Source organism: Geotrypetes seraphini, chromosome 9 (genome assembly GCF_902459505.1).
Source record: "Geotrypetes seraphini chromosome 9, aGeoSer1.1, whole genome shotgun sequence".
Classification (NCBI taxonomy): domain Eukaryota; kingdom Metazoa; phylum Chordata; class Amphibia; order Gymnophiona; family Dermophiidae; genus Geotrypetes; species Geotrypetes seraphini.
The window spans coordinates 117285444-117304169 of NC_047092.1; the positions used below are offsets into that span (position 1 = coordinate 117285444).

The window sequence follows — 18726 nt, forward strand, 5'->3', positions numbered from 1 at the left end:
CTTACCTGTCTCACAATGCTTCCCTGTATACCCCATCGGACAGATGCACACCGCCATCTCATTCTCCACATGACATTTTCCACCATTCTGGCACTCCTTGGTGGCACACGGTGATTCCTCTGGGATTACCAAGACATAAATAAACAGTCATTAAAAAAATAAGCTCTAAGTTAAGGTACAGACCTTCTGGAATAAGATCATCTTCAGCAACAACTGCTGGTTTCCCTGGAAACTAAATAAAAACAAATTTTAAAATTCATGCATTTGAAACAAAGAAGTTTTTATTGTTCAGATGTAGGATCTAGACTTCTGGCCTATTCTGCATGCACAAAAGTTAAGAATTCAGGACCTTTGATTCTTTGCATCATATGGACTACTGTAATACCACTGTGTTAGGAGTTCTACATTTTCCATTTAGTTGAAACAATTTTTTATTGAACAAGCCAAAAAATAAAAATAAAAAGGACAATGAATACAATAGAAGATACAGTAGTTCAAAAAACTATACAGCAATGGTCCCCCGATCCTAATAACTCACCCCCACCCCTCACACAACCCATATCCCCTGCCCCTCACAGCAATGAACCAGAATATACAAATAAGGAAGTAGCTGCCAGAAGAACCCAGCAGAGATGACGTAAGAAACATGCTGCAGGTACAATGAAAGAATAACCAGCAATATGGTAGCCATTAAAGAGCAAGCATCCCAACTGAGGAGGTCTGAACAAGACCAAAGCGAAAACGTGACATTCAGGGCCTTGGACTCTGATGAGCCCCAAAAGACAATGCATAGGACCTACCCCACAAAGGCCCCCCCCAAAAAAAAAAACAAAAACAAAAAACAGCCAACAAAAACTCAAACCAAAGCAAACAAACAATCAAAATAATAATAAAAAAATAAAAATACCAAGCTGGGGATAGGCCATCCCAAGGCTGCCAATCCCCCACCGCTCAAGACAAATTAAACAAGCAAGGTATTAAGGATCATACTACAGGTTCTATGTGACAAGGAATATATATAAGGACCCTATACCTGCAAAATAAACTTAGATTGTCGCAAGGAATGACGCACCCGACCCCTCTCAAGCAACCTCAAAGCATGCAAACGGTTACGCCAAGCCCAAAAGGAGCATGATCCGAAACCCACTCCCCCAAAATCATTTTCTTAGCCACCAACCCTGTCTTTCGCAAAAATAGCCAGCCAACACCATACTTTTTCCATTTAATACAGTTCAAACATTATTAACTGTGTATCAGACTGTCAAAATGTGCCTTTCTATACAGTTATAAGGAAAATATTCTGGACCCCTCCTTCTAGAGGTGTCAATCAAATCTGAATAGGGGGTTGTCTATGCTAAGTGGCTTAATAGCACTGAAGCTCTAGCTTTTAGAGGGAAGTATAATACTGATTCAAAGAAGAAGCCTGGTTCTTCCTCCCCTAGCGGGGATCTAGTAAGGAGATGTAAAGCTAAGTGGGTTATCCACTCTGGGGCTCAGCTGCCTTCAGAAAACAATACTGAAGTTGTTTTCTGTAGTGGCTGAAAAGGAGAAGGAGCCAGCACAAGGATTGCCAGTCTGACCCCAGTGCATATTAGAAGGAGAGGCCTGTTCCCAAAAAGACTAACTGAGGTAGAGATTGCCCAGTCTGATCCACAGCTGTACCCTGAAGCATGAAGTGCCATAAATGAGTAGGGATAGAGTCATCAGGAAGACCTAATCCTAATCCTCTGCAAGAGAGATGAGTGAAGCTATCTGCTAAAAGACAATCCTTATCAGAGAAAGGACATCTGTATTAAGCCCTTTAATTTTAGATGTATAGTGAATTTCAGCTCTGTTCCAGAAAGCACATTTACTTACCCTAACAGGTGTTATCCAGGGACAGCGGGCAGATATTCTCACATGTGGGTGACGTCCCCGATGAAGCCCCGGTATGGACACTTTAAAAGTGCATCGCTACTTTAAGACTTTCAGAAAGTTTTCAATAGCCTTCCCGCATGATGTAGGTGCACGGTCTCTCAGTTCAGTAAGCCAGCTAAGAAGCTAACCAGGGGAAGTAGGTGGATTGTGAGAATATCGGCTTGCTGTCCCTGGATAACACCTGTTACGGTAAGTAACTGTGCTTTATCCCAGGACAAGCAGGCAGCATATTCTCACATGTGGGTGACCTCCAAGCTAACCAGAATGGGATGGTGGGCGTGTTGGCCTTTAGGAAAATAAATTTTGTAATACTGACTGGCCGAAGTGCCCATCCCGTCTGGAAAAAGATTCCAGACAGTAATGAGAAGTGAATGTGGAACTGAGGACCAGGTGGCAGCTTTACATATTTCTTCAACAGGGGTAGATCAGAGGAAAGCTACTGAAGCTGCCATAGCTCTAACTGTATGGGCTCTGACACAACTCTCCAGTTGCAGTCCAGCCTGAGCATAACAGAACAATATACAGGAAGCTAACCAGTTGGAAATCATTCTCTTGTAAATAGGATGCCCAAGCTTGTTAGGATCATAGGAGATGAAAAGTTGAGAAGATGATTTATGCGGCTTTGTTCTGTCAAGATAGTAGGCCAAATAATAATAATAACAATTTATATACCACAAGACCATGAAGTTCTATGCAGTTTACAATGATTAGAAATGTTACAGATTGAATGGAATAAACAAAGTACAGACTTAGTGATTGATAGTTCTAGAGATCATTTGTTGAGGACTAAGATTGCACAGGTTGGTTTCCTACGTATTTCAGGAACAGATGTGTTTTTAGGCGTTTCCTGAATTCCCCATTGGTAGTAGGCATGAGCAATTGTTCAAGGTTTTTACCCCATGATGCTGCTTGGTGTGCGAAAAGATGTTGGTGATGACTTAAATTTACAACCTCTAACTGGTGGAGAAACAAAGTTCGGGTGTGAGCTTCACTTGTGTCTGTTGGTTATGAAAGAGAAAAGGTCTGTTATATATTTAGGGGCTAAGCCATAAAGTACCTTGAAGCAAAAACAACCAAACTTGAATTTCACACGTGCCTCCATCGGCAGCCAGTGTAGAAGTCGATAGGAAGGTGTTATGTGATCAAACTTCTTCAGTCCACAAAGTAGTCTAATTGCTGCATTTTGAACTAGTTGCAATTGCCGCATATTCTTCTGGGGGAGTGCCAAGTAGGCAATGTTATAATAATCGAGTTGACTCAGTATAAGGGATTGTACCAGAATTCGAAATGATGAGACGTCGAAGTAAGCTCTGATGGACCGAAGCTTCCAGAGAGTGAGAAAAAAATTTTCTGATCAAGGAGTCTACCTGGTCTTTCATGGTCAGGTTCTGGTCCAATGTTACTCCCAATATCTTCATAGTGGGTTGAATGGGATAACTAAGGTTATTGATGCACATTGGTGCTTTAGTGTCAAGTGGGTATGGCAATGCTATGAAAAATTTTGTTTTCTCTGAGTTCTCTGAGTTTAGTTTTAGTCTGAATTCAGTCATCCATTGCTCCATCCGATTTAGTACTTCTGTTGCTTTGGGGGTGACTTCTAAGACAGAGTTGGTGAATGGGATAATTATCGTGAAGTCGTCAGCATAGCTAAATAGTTTTATCCCCAGCTGGGACAGTTGTGCACCCAATGAGGACATGTAAATATTGAAGAGCAAAGGGGATAGTGGTGATCCTTGTGGCACACCAGATGGATTGCTCCATGTGTCAGAGAGATCGTGATTAAAACGGACTTGGTAGGGGCGTGATATAAGGAAACCTCGAAACCAGTTCAGTACCTCTCCTCTGATTCTGATTGCGTCTAGGCATGGTAACAGTTTTCCATGGTCCACCAAGTCAAAGGCAGAACTCATGTCAAATTGCATGATTAGGGCTTTGAGGCCATTACTGAACAAGTAATGCAAATTGTCCAGAATGGCCGCAATTACTGTATCAGTGCTAAACAGAGGCCTAAAACCAGATTGAGTTTCGTGCAGAAGAGAGAATTGGTCGAGATATTCCATTAGTTGGGTGTGTACCAATCCTTCTATGATTTTTACCATAAATGGAATAGATGCTACTGGTCTATAGTTGGTTATTGATGTTGCTGATTCTTTGCAATTTTTTGGGATTGGGGTTATTATAATATGACCATTATTGGTGAGGAATTTTCCATTGTTTAGGTTATTGGTTAGATAGTTCAATAGGGATAATTTAAAGTCTAGTGGAGCTGCTTTCATAATCTCTGGGGGGTGTCACAATCCTATCCCTAAAACGCAGCTTTTACCAGGGCAGGTCTTAGTGAAACCTGGCCCTTGGATACAGAGGGCAAACCACGGGGATAGGATTGTGACCAAGCCTAAGGAAAAACCTAGCTTTCCCTTGGATACTGAGGTGATTGATCTCCAGGGAGGAGAGGAGGAGCTTCAGAATAGCTCACAACAGCCTCTGAGGAACCTCTCTCCCTCTGGTGGGTATCAGCTGAAGGGAATGATTAGGCTCCCAAAGTCAGCTAGGAAAAGTAAGCAGAAAGCTCCTCCCCCTCAAAGGGCAAGGCAGTTTCCCTTGAGTACTTTGGAGGCTGCTTTGAGAGGGAGAAGGGCAGTCTGTCCTGAACGAGCTCAGGGAAGGATCTCCCCTCCTGAAGGCACCCCAGAGGATGGGGACTGGGAAATGCAGGAGCCTGACACAGACCCTTTGGACAACCAGCTACCCGGGGTAGAACCTATGGAGTTCAGTGAAAGTTCCAGTCTGCCTGAAGAAGTCCTTATGGAAATCAGCTAAGTGGCAGGGCTGGAGAATGTGAAGCTTAGTTCCCTGCTGGGAGGGGGTTTGTACTGCTTTGGAGGAAAGGGTGTTTGTTAAGGAAAACCCCTTTGAAGGACTTGTGCTGGCAGTGCCTGCCCTGCTTGAATTAAGCAGAGGAAAGAAAAAAAAACACGTTTTTTGTTTGTTGCAAGTTTAATTGGTCAGTTGGGGTTTTATGCTGACTGGATGTGTCAGGGTATGTGTGAGAACCTGAGGGAAGTAAAGTGGGGAAGAATTCACTAAACAACCGGTTGGGTTAGCGGGGCCATTAGTGGCATGTCTGTTATTCAGATTATTTAATTGGTGAATTCACTTGCTCCCCTCCCCCCTTTCCAACTCTTCTGGAGCTGGCTGGGGAAGAAGCCAGAACAGCAGAAGGCTTGTGCACCTGAACTTATTCAGCAGTGCTGTGAAATTGAACTTTGTGTGCCAGTGAAAAGAACTGTTCATGCTCTTTTGTTTTTTCCTTTGAGAATTGATTTTTGATTACTTACCTGACTAAAGGTCTGAGTTGGTCCCTTTTACTTTTGGCGACCGCTTCTTCTTGAGTTCCTGATTTAAAGTGTTTGCTTTATGGCTGTGTGTGGTGGAACAAACTATTGGACAAAGCTTATCACTCTTTCCACCGAATAAAGTGGATTACCCAGGACTAATGAGTAATTGACTTTTTTTTGTCTTTTTGCTTTACTGATAAGTCAGAGCATAGTTTCCAGCAGGACCTTCCTCAGTCAGGAAGGCACGTCGGAGCAGCGTAACTGTGAGCGCGGGCCGGACCTCCTTGTTTCACAGGTACCGGCTTCGCTACAGGGGACATGAATCCAGAACATAGTATGATTTAGAGTATTTGTTATATAATTTGATGTAGTTATTCCAATCTAAATTGTGGAAGGAACTCCAGATCATGTCCACTAGTATTTCATTTCTTGGTATATCAATTGATTGATGTTCGTATGCAACAATTGTCGAGTAGTTATTTCTTAGGTTTTTGATTTTTGAGTCGAAATGTTCTGCTAGATCATTTGCTGAGGATAGTTTGGTATTTTGCAGGGATTGAGTGTGTCTTGTGGTGTCAAATAAATTTGTAACTATGTTGAACAGTTCTTTTGTGTTGGCTCCTTTTGAGCTAGTATTAGATGAGTTAATTTTGGATGAGTAAAAAGTTTTACGTTTTTCTTTTATCTGTTGTTTGTAGAGTTTTATGTTTCGGTCTGACATTTTTCCCGATTCTTTCTAATCGTCTTACTGATTGTTTCATTGTTAGGAGTTCGACGTCAAAACATTTGTTGTATTTGTTTGGGCATCTTTTGCTCTTTCGTATAGGGACAATTTTATCTAAGATGAACATGCTAGTTTTCATCCAGTGAGTATAGAAGTCAACTCCTTCTTCTTTTTCTATCTTCGCTTGTAGATCATATTGTGACCAATATTCCTCTGGGTTGATATGGCCCCTTGTGAGGTGTTCTCTTTTTGTCTGTGGGCGTGTCTTAGATATTTGCCAAGGCCAAATTAGATTGAAATAATAAGTGAAATGGTCGGACCAGATATCATGACACCAAGTACCATCCGAGAGAAAGATGGGAGGGTTTATGATCTCCTTTGTGAACATCGCTACCACATCTGATGGCCTTTTTCATGCGTTTGAGTGGGTGAAGGGAGATTGAGTAAAGAAAGAAAGTTTTTAAAGTCTTTCGCTTCTGAATTATCTATTTCATCTAGATGTAAGTTTATGTCTCCTGCGATTAGATTATGTGATGAAGTGATTGAGTTATGTAGGACAAATTCGCAGAAGTCCTCTCTAGCTTTGGCCAGCTTTTCGATGAAACATAAAATAGTATACAAGAAAGGGAATCTTCTAGTTCCCTGTTGCTAATTTTACAGGCTAATATTTCTAATTGATTGGTCTTTTTGGAATCCAATAGTTCAACTACAAATCCTTCCTTGGCGACAATTGCTAATCCCTCCCCCCCCTTCTTCCTTCGCAATTTAGCATGTGGATTTTAAAATTATCTGGTATAAAATCATTTATTATTGGGTCAGCTTCAGACAGAAGCCACATTTCCATTAGGAAAAGACAGGCTTTAATTAAGAATGCTTTGTTCCTAACAGATCTGGTGTTAAGATATGCACAGGGAATGGAAGTAGATGTGATAGGTTTGGTGGATGTAGTGGTTCTGATGGGTTTTATTTCCCTTATCCTTTTCTTTTTCGGGGTACATTGATGTCTTCTGTTGCTTGAGATTACCTTGATATGATTTGCTCTGTCTTCCTGTTGGTTAATTATAAACCTTATGGGTAAAAAGTGAATAAAGTGTGAATAAAGTGACTTAATATCCTTAATGTTATTGCATATTAAATAGATTAGTAGGATCAGTAGGAGATGCATGCTTGTAGGTTAAACTGACTCCTTCTTGTCTCTCCGCTCCACCGTTGCGTCCGGGCGGGGAGCAATGCTATTTTGGGCAGTGGTAGCACTCGGATGGAGAGTGGCACCGCTGCAGGCCTCTCGCAGTGGTTTCCAAAGCGTCCTGGTCTTGGCTCTCTGCCGTGCCCTTGCTTCAATACTATGCTGCGATGTGCGTCTCTCTACCGCGGCGCACGGACATTCTCTGCCACAGCGTGTGGACCAGGTGGCAGAAAGTCGGGTGAATATCGGGCAGGCTGATGTCAGGCGGAGAGTTTCACTGGTGATTTTCGCGGCGTTCTGGCCTCGGCTCCCTGCCGCTTCTCTGTTTCCGTGGCTCTCTTACACTCAAGAGTATGAAGAGTTGCTTCTCCTGAGTGAGAATGAGTGTTAGGAAAAAATACTGGAAGCACAATTGATTGATTGAGATGAAATTCTGTAATAACTTTCGGGAGAAACTTGGGATGTGTGCGAAGAACCACTTTGTCATGGTGGAACACAGTGAATGGTGGGTCCGCCACTAATGCTTGAAGTTCACTTACTCATCTGGCAGAAGTGAAATGAGAAAAACAACTTCTAGGTAAGATACTTGAGATGAGCCATAGACATCGGTTCAAATGGAGGCTTCATCAATTGAGCATGAACTAAATTAAGGTCCCAGACTATTGGAGGAGGTTTGAGAGGTGGTTTCACATTGAAAAGTCCTTTTATAAATCTGGAGACCAAAGGATGAGCAGTGAGTGGTTTACCCTTCACTGGCTGGTGAAAAGCTGTAATAGCGCTGAGATGGATTCAAATAGATGTAGACTTGAGTACTGACTCTGACAAATGAAGAAGGTAATCCAGGACCAGTGCAATTGAAATGGATTGTGGATCATAATGGTGAAGAAGACACCAGGAGGAGAAACAAGTCCACTTCTGCTGATAATATTGCTGAGTGGCTGGTTTCCTGGAGGCTTCTAGAATAAGTCTCACTTGCTGACAGAGGCGAAGCTCAGCTGTATTCAGGCCGAGAGATACCAAGCTGTCAGGTGTAGAGACTGAAGGTTGAAATGTAGAAGTGCACCTTGACTCTGCATAAGAAGAGATGGAAATATCGGCAGAGGCATTGGCCATTGGCTCCCTGGCACTGATCTGAAATAGAAGGGAGAACCAAGGATGCCTGGGCCACTGTGGAGCTATGAGAATCATGGTGGCGGCTTCCTGTTTGACTTTGATGAGAGTCTTTAGAATGAGAGGAGTAGGAGGAAACGCATAGAGAAACTTGAGTGTCCAATCCAGTAGAAATTCATCTGCTTCCAGATGGTGAGGTGAGTAAAATTTGGAGCAGAACTGGGGCAACTTGTTGCTGTAGAGAGATGCAAACAAGTCCACTTGAGGAGTGCCCCACTGAGCAAAGATGAGATGGAGAGCTGTGGAATTAAGCATCCATTCGTGAGAGGTTGAAGAATTCTGCTGAGCTTGTCTGCTAAGTAATTCTGTTCCCCCTGAATGTAGACTGCTCTGAGGTAGATGTTGTGAGCAGTCGCCCAAAGCCAAATCTTTTGAGCTTCCTGGCAAAGAAGGAGAAATCCTGTGCCTCCTTGCTTGTTTATATAGTACATCACTACCTGATTGTCCCTGCGAAGCAAGAGGACTTGATTATTAGATGCTGGAAAGCTTTGAGCATACTAAATCGCTCTGAGCTCTAGAAGATTGATGTGAAACTTCTGCTTCCTGTTGGACTGATGACCTTGAGTCTGAAGACCATTCAGATGTGCCCCACAGGCATAAGTTGACTTCTGTGGCCAAAACTTTGTGATGAGGAGGCGTGTGAAAAAGCAGACCTCTGGAAAGACTGGATGAAATCATCCACCACTGCAGCAACTGTCGAAGAGACGAGGTTACAGAAATGTGTTGAGAGAGAATCTGTCGCTTGAGACCACTGTGAGGTGATGGTCCATTGAGGTGTTCTGCAGTAGAGCCTTGCCAGAGAGGTCACATGGACCGTAGATAACATATAACCCAGAACCATCATTCTGGATAAACAAGATAGTGCAATTTGTCACTAGCGCAACATCCTGACAGGAAGGGTCTTTGATGAGCCAGTTGACAAGATAAGGAAAGACTTGAAGCCCCTGAGAACGCAAGGCAGCTGCTATCACCACCAGGCACTTCATGAAAACTCTGGGGGAAGATGCCAGGCCAAATAGTAGGACCTTGTATTGATAGTGGTGATGTGCCACTTGAAATCTGAGATATTGTCGGGAAGCCTGGTGAATTGGGATATGAGATTAGGCTTCCTTGAGATCGAGAGAGCATAGCCAATCATTGTGAGCCAAGAGGGAATATAGAGTGGCTAGAGATAGCATTCAAAATTTTTCTCTGACCAGAAACTTGTTGAGGGCTCTGAGATCTAAGATTAGTCACAGACCTCCCATCTTCTTTGGCACAAGAAAGTAGCGGGAGTAAAATCCCTGGTTCTGCCGATTTATAGGAACTTCCTTGATGGCATTAAGGAAAAGAAGAGATTGAACCTCCTGCAGAAGAAGAGAGGACTGTTGAGGGTTGAAAGCAGACTCTCTTGGCGGATGATCTGGAGGGAGGGTAGTGAAATGTAGAGAGTACCCCTCCTGAATGATCTGCAGCACCCAAGGATCGGAAGTGATGAGCTCCCAACGATGGAAGTAGAATTGAAGGCGCCCTCCGATTAGTTGAGGAAGAGGATGAATCAAAGGGATTGAGACTTTGCTCTCTAGAAACATGTGAAAAAGACCAATTTGGTTTGGCAAGAGCAGTAGGCTGGGCCTTGGCAGGACATTGTTGCTTTTGCTTCTCAGCAGAAGAAGCTGAGGCCTTACTGAACAAATGAAGCAGGCTTGAAAGGTCTTGATGCTGAGGGCTTTTTCTTGGCTGAGATACATGCTGGGCTCAAATTGAGGATTGGGGGATTGTGAGGGGAAATGGGTGATCAGCAGAATGGGTTAAGGTTTATTAGACAGAAAGAGGGATGTTATTGGGTGTGGCTTCTCTCCTGTTGGTGGTGTTGTGCAGAAAGGTTTTTTATTAAGGTACATTATTAAGGTATCTGGGTATATTGAATTATTGTTATGTAAAATGTAAAATAAAAATGTGGTTAACATAAAAAAGCAGGGCTCAAAACTGCACAGTCTTACATAGGATCTAACAAGATATTGTAAACATATGGAACAATCCAGGCATCAGAATACGCAAAATTGACTCCAAAATCAACTGACAATGCTTGCACCTTGTATTTCAATAACTGGATTACACACTTCCCAGAAATGTTTCTGCCTGTAACATATCGGGCCCCAGCATGGGAGTTAAGAAAAACTTGCGTCAAAATGTCTGTGCTACACTTGATGAGTTAATATATATGTGTCCTCTGAGAAAGGCAGATGAGAGGCTCCATATGTCTTGGGAAAATACAAATAAACCACTTTTATTTAGGGTTTTAGATTGGTCTCTTCATAATAGTGTATAGTATGTTATGGTTGTATTGCAACATCCATGAGGCTCGTTATCCTCTTTCTGAGATGCAAAGTCACTCTGCTGACATCAGCAACATCTGGAACTAGGCAGAAACAGTATGAATACATGCACAGAAAACCTCATATTTCCTCTCAAAAACAAAACCCGCATGACTTAGGAAGGAACAAAATAGAAAGGTGAAAGAACTACTTTATTTTACTACTCGTCCAGACCAACAATAATATGCACAGGAGATGGGGAAGGAGGGTGTTGGGACATGGGAAGGGCATGAATTTGGGACAAAGGTTGGAGAGCAGGGAGGGGGGCATGAACTCAGGACACAGAAGGAAGGGAAGGGGCATGAACATGGGACACAGAAGGGAGGGAGGAAGGGGACACTAACTTGGGACATAGGAGGGAGGGAGGGAATAGAAAGGGAGAATTGTTGGGCATGAGTGTGTGAGTGACAGGGAAACAGATGGTGCATATGGGGAAAGGAAGAAAGAGGAAAATTGTTGGGCATAGAGAGAGAGGATTGAGGTAGAGATGCATGAGGAAGAGAAGGAGAAGATGGAGAAATGTTGGATATGGTGGTGGAGAGGGAACAGAGGAACAGATTGAAGGGGATGCAAGGGGGAGGAATGTTGGACATAGTGATAGAGGGAGAGATGTGGCATGGTGCTGAAGAGGGGTAATAGAAGAAGGCATGGGGATGGTGGGCAGTGGTGAAAAATGCTGCACATGATCCAGGGGATGAGAGAGGGAGAAATGTTGGATGTGGCAGCAGAGGGGGTGGGAGAGATGCACCCTGGATCTCTCTCTTTCACTCTCTTTCCACACTCCCTTTGCAACAAGGAAGGGAATGAGAGAAAGACAGATGGACAGTGAGAGAAAGAGGGAGACATGTTGCCAATAGGGATGGAGGAGAGAGGAAGAAAACTTGGACTCATGGAGGCACAGAGAGAGATGTTGGTTGGGGAAGGGATTGAGGTCTAGAGTAGAGAATTGTGCGGGGATAGAAATCCCACCCATGTCTATCCCCACCCATGTCTAACCCCACCCATTCCCACAAGAATCCCCTCCATACCAGTGAGGAATCCCCTCCGTCCCCGCATGATCCCACGAGGAATCTCCTCTGTCCCCGCCCATCCCCCCTGTCCCCCCATAAAAAGCTGCAATTACTTCTGACAGTTTTGATTTTTTTTTAAGTCTTAGTTTATTTAAACGAACAATAAAATACAATATAAACAAATAACAGTGAATAGAAATAAGAGATGTATACATCACCGGAAAGAATTAGAATACCAATTAGATAAGATCCTGGATGAGGAGAATCTACGGGATCCCCGACAACATGGATTTACTAAGGGGAGATCCTACCAATCCAACCTGATCAACTTCTTTGACTGGGTAACGGGGAAGCTGGATATTGGGGAGTCCCTGGACATCGTGTACCTGGACTTTAGCAAAGCATTCGATAGCGTACCACACCGCAGGTTACTGAGCAAGATGAGTTCTATAGGATTAGGTAACACATTGACGAAATGGGTTGGGAGCTGGCTTGAAGGTAGGCTCCAAAGGGTGGTGGTGAACGGCACCCCCTCCGAAATGACGGAGGTGATTAGTGGAGTACCACAGGGCTCAGTCTTGGGCCCAATCCTATTCAACATCTTTATAAGAGACTTGGCAGAAGGGCTTCGAGTTAAATAACATTATTCGCCGATGACGCCAAACTGAGTAATGTAGTGGGCAAATGCACAACAGACGAAGATTCAGTGCCCGACAACATGATGCACGACCTACTCCTACTGGAGCGATGGTCTAGGACATGGCAACTCAACTTCAATGCCAAAAAATGCAAAGTTATGCACCTGGGCAGCCAGAATCCATGCAAGTCTTATACCCTTAATGGCGAGATCCTAGCAAAAACGGTAGCAGAACGAGACTTGGGGGTAATCGTCAGTGAGGACATGAAGTCTGCCAATCAAGTGGAGCAGGCTTCGTCCAAGGCAAGACAAATCATGGGCTGCATACGAAGGGGTTTCGTCAGTCGTAAGGCGGAAGTCATTATGCCATTGTATAGATCCATGGTGAGGCCCCACCAGGAATACTGTGTGCAATTCTGGAGGCCGCATTATCGCAAGGATGTGCTGAGACTGGAGTCGGTGCAAAGAATGGCCACCCGGATGGTCTCGGGACTCAAGGATCTACCATACGAAAAACGGCTTGACAAATTACAGCTATACTCGCTCGAGGAGCGCAGAGAGAGGGGGGACATGATCGAGACGTTCAAGTATCTTACGGGCCGCATCGAGGCGGAGGAAGATATCTTCTTTTTCAAGGGTCCCACGACAACAAGAGGGCATCCGTTGAAAATCAGGGGCGGGAAACTACGAGGTGACACCAGGAAATTCTTTTTCACTGAAAGAGTGGTTGATCGCTGGAATAGTCTTCCACTACAGGTGATTGAGGCCAGCAGCGTGCCTGATTTTAAGGCCAAATGGGATTGGCACATGGGATCTATTCACAGGGCAAAGGTAGGGGAGGGACATTAAGGTGGGCAGACTAGATGGGCCGTGAGCCCTTATCTGCCGTCTATTGTTTCTATGTTTCTAGATATTAGGTCATGTGACTGTAGGGTCAACCATTTCTTGTTAAAAGAAATAAGAGTTGGATTTTTTGGCAAAATAAAGTTCATATCTGTAGGGCAAACAAATCTGGTTCCACCATTTGGCATAGGTAACTTGTGAGAGGTCCTTCCAAGATCCACAAATGGTTTTTAATGCAGCAATGAGTAAAGAATCAAACAATACAGCATCAAAATCATTTAAAGCGAAATTGAGAGAGGCACTTTTCAGGACAATGGTTGCATAAGAAAAATGTGCCAAAACTGAACTGGAAACCCCAAAACAAACTCAGCAAGTATTTCATTTTGTACTAAACACAATTGGTGGCATTACCATGAGAGGGGGCTGGGCCTCCCACTTTGAGCTTAGCCCCCCTCAAAATGAACATCTCACTTGCTGTAGCTGGTGGGACATTTTGTTTTTCCATTATTGTGGTCCCAGTTTCTGCTTTTGTCTATCTTCTGCTAATTTTATTTACAGGCCTCAGGAATCCTGGTTCCATCCCCGCGGGAGTCCTGTGAGCCGAGAGGGGGGATCCCTGCAGGAGTCCCTTAGACCAGGGGGGGATCTCTACGAGAATCCTGCAATTCCCGTGCAGACCTCTAGTCTGGAGGAGAGGAAGCGTGCAGGAGGTAGAAATAAAGAAATATTGGATGCACAGTCAGAAGGAAGTACAACATTGCATAATTTAAAGTCATCTGCCTTGACCTCTTTGAAAAAAAAACCCCAAATATAAATGATAATTAATATTTTCTCTGCATACAGTGTGCTTTGTGTTTTTTAAATTGTGGTTACCATTATGTATTAATAAGATTATATTGTTTTTTATAAGAAAAATGACTGGAAGAAATTGCATTACATAGTAATATTAGTATGGGGGGTGGGGTCAGGGGTGGAGCTTGGATGGGTCTGGGGCAGAGCTTGGATAGGAGGTACTCGGTTGATATTTGTTAGACTTAGGTGGTACTTGGCTTGAAGAAGTTGAGAAACACTGGTCTAGGGGAATGGAATATGTAATCAAAAAATTAGGTGCAGGTTCTATGATGATACTCTGCAGCTCTGCCTCTAACTCACCAGATTGGTCAAAGTGAAAAAGTCTCCCAAATGGTAGCAACATAACTACAGCAAGGGATCATCCAGAGAATTTCAGTCCCCACAGTTAAGGGAGGGAAGGCGCGCGGTCACCGATTGCGCGCGGCCCCCTCCGTACCTCCGTTGAAATCTATCTCCCTCTCTCCCTCCCCCTTACCTTCGTGGCGCTTTAGAAAATAAACTGAAGCCGGCAAAGCCTGCCTGTGCTGTCCTGCAGTCGCTCGTGTGTGGGCGGAATGGAAGCTTCTCCTCTGATGCAACCGGAAGTTGCATCAGAGGAGAAGATTCCGTCCACACACACACACTGCAGGGCGGCACAGGCAGGCTTCGCCGGCTTCAGTTTATTTTCTAAAGCACTGCGAAGGAAAGGGGGAGGGAGGGAGATAGATTTTGCCGGAGGTAGGGAGGGAGTGAAGGGGCCACGCGCATGATCAGTGACCACGTGCCTTCCCTCCCTTAAGCTTCTTTACACCGCAAAGGTAAGGGGGAGAGCGGGAGATTCTCGGGCCGCTGAAGGGCGGTGAGGTGGCGAGAGGGAAGGGTGGATGTTGTGGGGATGGGGCGGTGAAAGGTACAGTGGGTTCGGGGACGGGGCAATGAAGGGGGGGGCAGTGAAGGGGGGCAGGGACGGGGCGGTGAAGGGGATGGTGGTCCGGTGATGGGGCAGTGACGGGGACAGATTTTTTCCCCATGCCATTCTCTACTCTCCAACTCCCTCTACTGCTACAGCCAACATTTCTCCCACTCTTATATCCCGGACTGTGAGTAAGCATTTTTTGCTCCTGCCCATCAGTCCCATGCCCAACATTTCTCCTTCTATCACCCCTCTCCAGCACCCTGCCACATCTCTTCCTCCATTTCCTCCACCACCATGTCCATCATTCCTCCCTCTTGCATCCCTTTCCATCTATCCCACTGTTCCCTCACCACCATCACTTCTAACATTCCTCCCTCTCATCTCTCTCTACTTCACTCCTCTCCCACTACCATGTCCAACAATTATCTCCCTCCCTATGTCCAACAGTTCTTCTCTCTCCTTACACCATGTACACATCTCACTTTTTCCCTCTCACTCATATCCATTCTTAACAATTCTCTCTTTCTATTTCCTCCCCCACTTCAGTATCTTTTTCCCTCTCTCCCTCCATCCTTCCATCCTATGTCCCAAGTTCATGCTCCCTCCCTTCCAGCCTTTGTCCCAAGTTTGTGCCCCTTCTCTTCCTTCTGTGTCCCAAGTTCATGCTCCCTCCCAAGGGTGTATACCTGTGTTCTGGCTAGCTCTAAAACATCCAAGTAGACCTCCTCCTCCTTTCTTCCAGCTGCACTTCTTTCTTCACAAAGCCACAGGCAGCAGCAGCAGAGTATGGCCAGAGATCTTGGTGAGCTGGCTGCACGGCCTGCTACCAAAAGGTGTGCGGCTATGAAGCTTAAAGGAAGCATTGTTTTATTCCTTTTCATTTTTTATCTAATCAACTTTCTATCTCCTCACATTTCTCATCCTCTTATTCCCTTTTATCTGCTTCCCATTACCACATTTCTACTCTCGTAAACTCATTCTGCTCACCCATCTCCTTGACAACTCTCCCACATTGATCCACCATTTTGAGCATCTCCCCTCCTTATCAGTTATTCCACCCTCATTTCCTTCCTCTCTTTCTTTCTTGTTACCTCTCACAAGTGCAACATGTCTCTTTTCTGCCCTTCCACTCCCTCCTCCCAAGTCTGACATCTCTCTTCCCTCCCCCCTTCCGGCCCCAAGTCCATATCCCCTCTGCCTTTCCCTGTCCATCTGTCCTCTCCCTCCTCTGCTCTCCCTGAGTCATCCATCTCTCCCTCCCCCGAATCTCTTTCCCTTTCCCCATTTTGCCCTCTCCACCTAATCCATCTATCGCTTTCCCCATTTTGCCACTTCACATCCATCTCTCCCTTTCTTCCCCCTCTCCCATCATTCCCTCTCTTCCTTTCACCTCCTCATACCATCTCTCCCTGACCTCCTCTACCTTCCCCCATGTCCTTCTCTCCCTCTCTTGCTCCCTGTCCGCCTCCAAATCCATCTTTCACTGTTCCCCTTCTACCTCCCTCTGCCATCCCTATCTCTCCCTGTCCCTCACAAATCTGACATCTTTCCATCCCTCCCTCCTTTCTTCCCTTACCCCATTCCCAAGTCTCACATCTCTCCCTCCTTCCCTCATTGAGTCCAGCATCTCTCCGTTCCCAAGACCTATATCGCTCCCTCTCAACTTCTACCCCTTCCCTGAATCTGAAATGTCTTGGGAGGGGCCTAATTTCTAGGTGGCACTCTGATGGAAGCAGTATCTTGCTGCTGGCCAGGATACCTGCTGGTTAGCTCTCTGCTGCGTCCCTTCCCCGTTTACCCCACTGCACGTCTACCTTGAATTTCTTGTAAAAGCTGACAGGTGGTGGAACTGATTCACAGTGTTGCTCTGCTGCTGGTCCCTGCATCTTCTCTCCACTGTGGCCCACCCTCTCTGACAACTTCCTATTTCCACTGGGGTGGGCCGCAGTGGAGAGAGGACACCAGGGCTTGTGGCAGAGCGACATTGTGAGTTGGTTCCGCTGCCTGGCAATTTTTACAAGAAATTCAAGGCAGACACACTGGGGGGAGGAATAGATGTAAGGGAAGGGATGCAGCAAAGAGAACCAACCAGCTAGTATGCTGGCTGGGTTACAGAGGAAAATATGTAAACTAGGTAAGTCGGGGGAGGGTACAGGCACAAACAACATACCAGGCGAACTAAAATGCCAATACATTTATGAGGCTGAGGAAAGTAGACACCGAAATTCTGGGTCAGGGGTGAGTGCACACACTTTTGAGTCGGGAGTAGGGTCACATCATATTTATGGGTCACATTGTAATTCCGGGTCTAGGGGGAGTACACACTGTAGTTCTGGGTATATGGGGAGTACACATTGTGGTTCTGAGCCTCAGGAAAGCACAAATAACACAAACAATGCTAAAGGTGTTCAAATAGCTCAAACAGGAATATCCCCATTGAGACATAACAAAAATATAACATGGAGGGCTATGTACGTCAACGCACACAGTTTAGGAAACAAGATCCTGGAATTGGAAACAGAAATAAGGAATGCCGACCTGGATGTGGTGGCGATATCCGAAACCTGGCTCACAGACTCCCACGGGTGGGACATGGTCATACCGGGTTACAACTTGCTTCGCCGGGATAGAGAGGGTAGGAAGGGAGGGGGTGTAGCATTATATACTAAAGATGACATTAAGGTCACGAGAATCTCAGATGTCCAGTATACTGGGGAATCCCTTTGGGTTAATTTGGCCAGAGGGAAGGACAAATGCTTGTATCTTGGCGTAATTTACAGACCCCCAAGACAACAGGATGACCTGGATATGGAAATAATCGAAGATATAGAAAATATCACTTTGCGTGGGGACACAGTATTGCTAGGTGACTTCAACATGCCTGATGTGGATTGGGTTACACTTACCTCTGCTTCCGGCAGCAGCAGGAGGCTATTAAACTCTATGAAAGGAACAAGCCTCAGGCAACTGGTGTTGGAACCGACAAGGGATCAGGCAATACTGGACCTGATACTTACCAATGGAGAAAGTGTCACAGAGGTCTCGGTGGGCGACACATTGGCCTCCAGTGACCACAACATGGTATGGTTCAATATCAGGAAAGGTTTCACTAAATCTACTACACTAACCAAAGTCCTCAAATTCAAGGACACAAATTTCAAAGAAATGGGAGACTTCGTTCACCAGGCGCTACAAAGCCAAGAAGAAACCGATAACGTGGAAGACATGTGGTCGACTTTGAAAGCAACCATACAAGAAGCAACAAACCGCTATGTAAAATCAGTAAGTAAACGGCGAAGGAACAATAAGCCACAGTGGTTTACTGCGGAGATCTCAGACCTGATCAAGGAGAAGAAAAAAGCATTCATCTCTTACAAACAATCAGGGAAGCAGGACTCTAGAGCAGACTACCTGGCCAAATCAAAAGCCGTCAAAACAGCAGTCAGGGAGGCTAAATTCCTCATGGAGGAGTCTCTAGCAAAGAACATCCAGAAGGGAGATAAATCCTTCTTCAGGTATATCAGTGATAGAAGAAAAAACTCAGGGGGGATTGTACGTCTTAGGAAACCAGACGGAGACTATGTGGAAAAGGATTCGGAAAAAGCCCAACTATTAAATGAATACTTCTGCTCAGTCTTCACCCGAGAAGCGCCAGGGCTCGGCCCTCAGCTACAGACAAGGGTTGGCTCAGTTGACCCGTTTAGTAACTTTGAGTTTACGCCCAGCAGTGTCTACGGTGAGCTGTCAAGGCTCAAGGTTAGCAAGGCAATGGGGCCGGACAACCTGCACCCCAGTGT

General features: G+C 45.0%; 1 protein-coding gene across 1 annotated transcript in view; it reads right to left on the minus strand.

Annotated features, from left to right (window-relative positions):
* SNED1 (sushi, nidogen and EGF like domains 1) overlaps positions 1-18726 on the minus strand; it is a 1138259-nt gene that overhangs the window by 732120 nt on the left and 387413 nt on the right. Inside the window, exon 7 of the mRNA XM_033958723.1 lies at positions 6-119. Coding sequence (XP_033814614.1) covers positions 6-119 — 114 coding nt within the window. The remainder of the gene's footprint in view (positions 1-5; positions 120-18726) is intronic.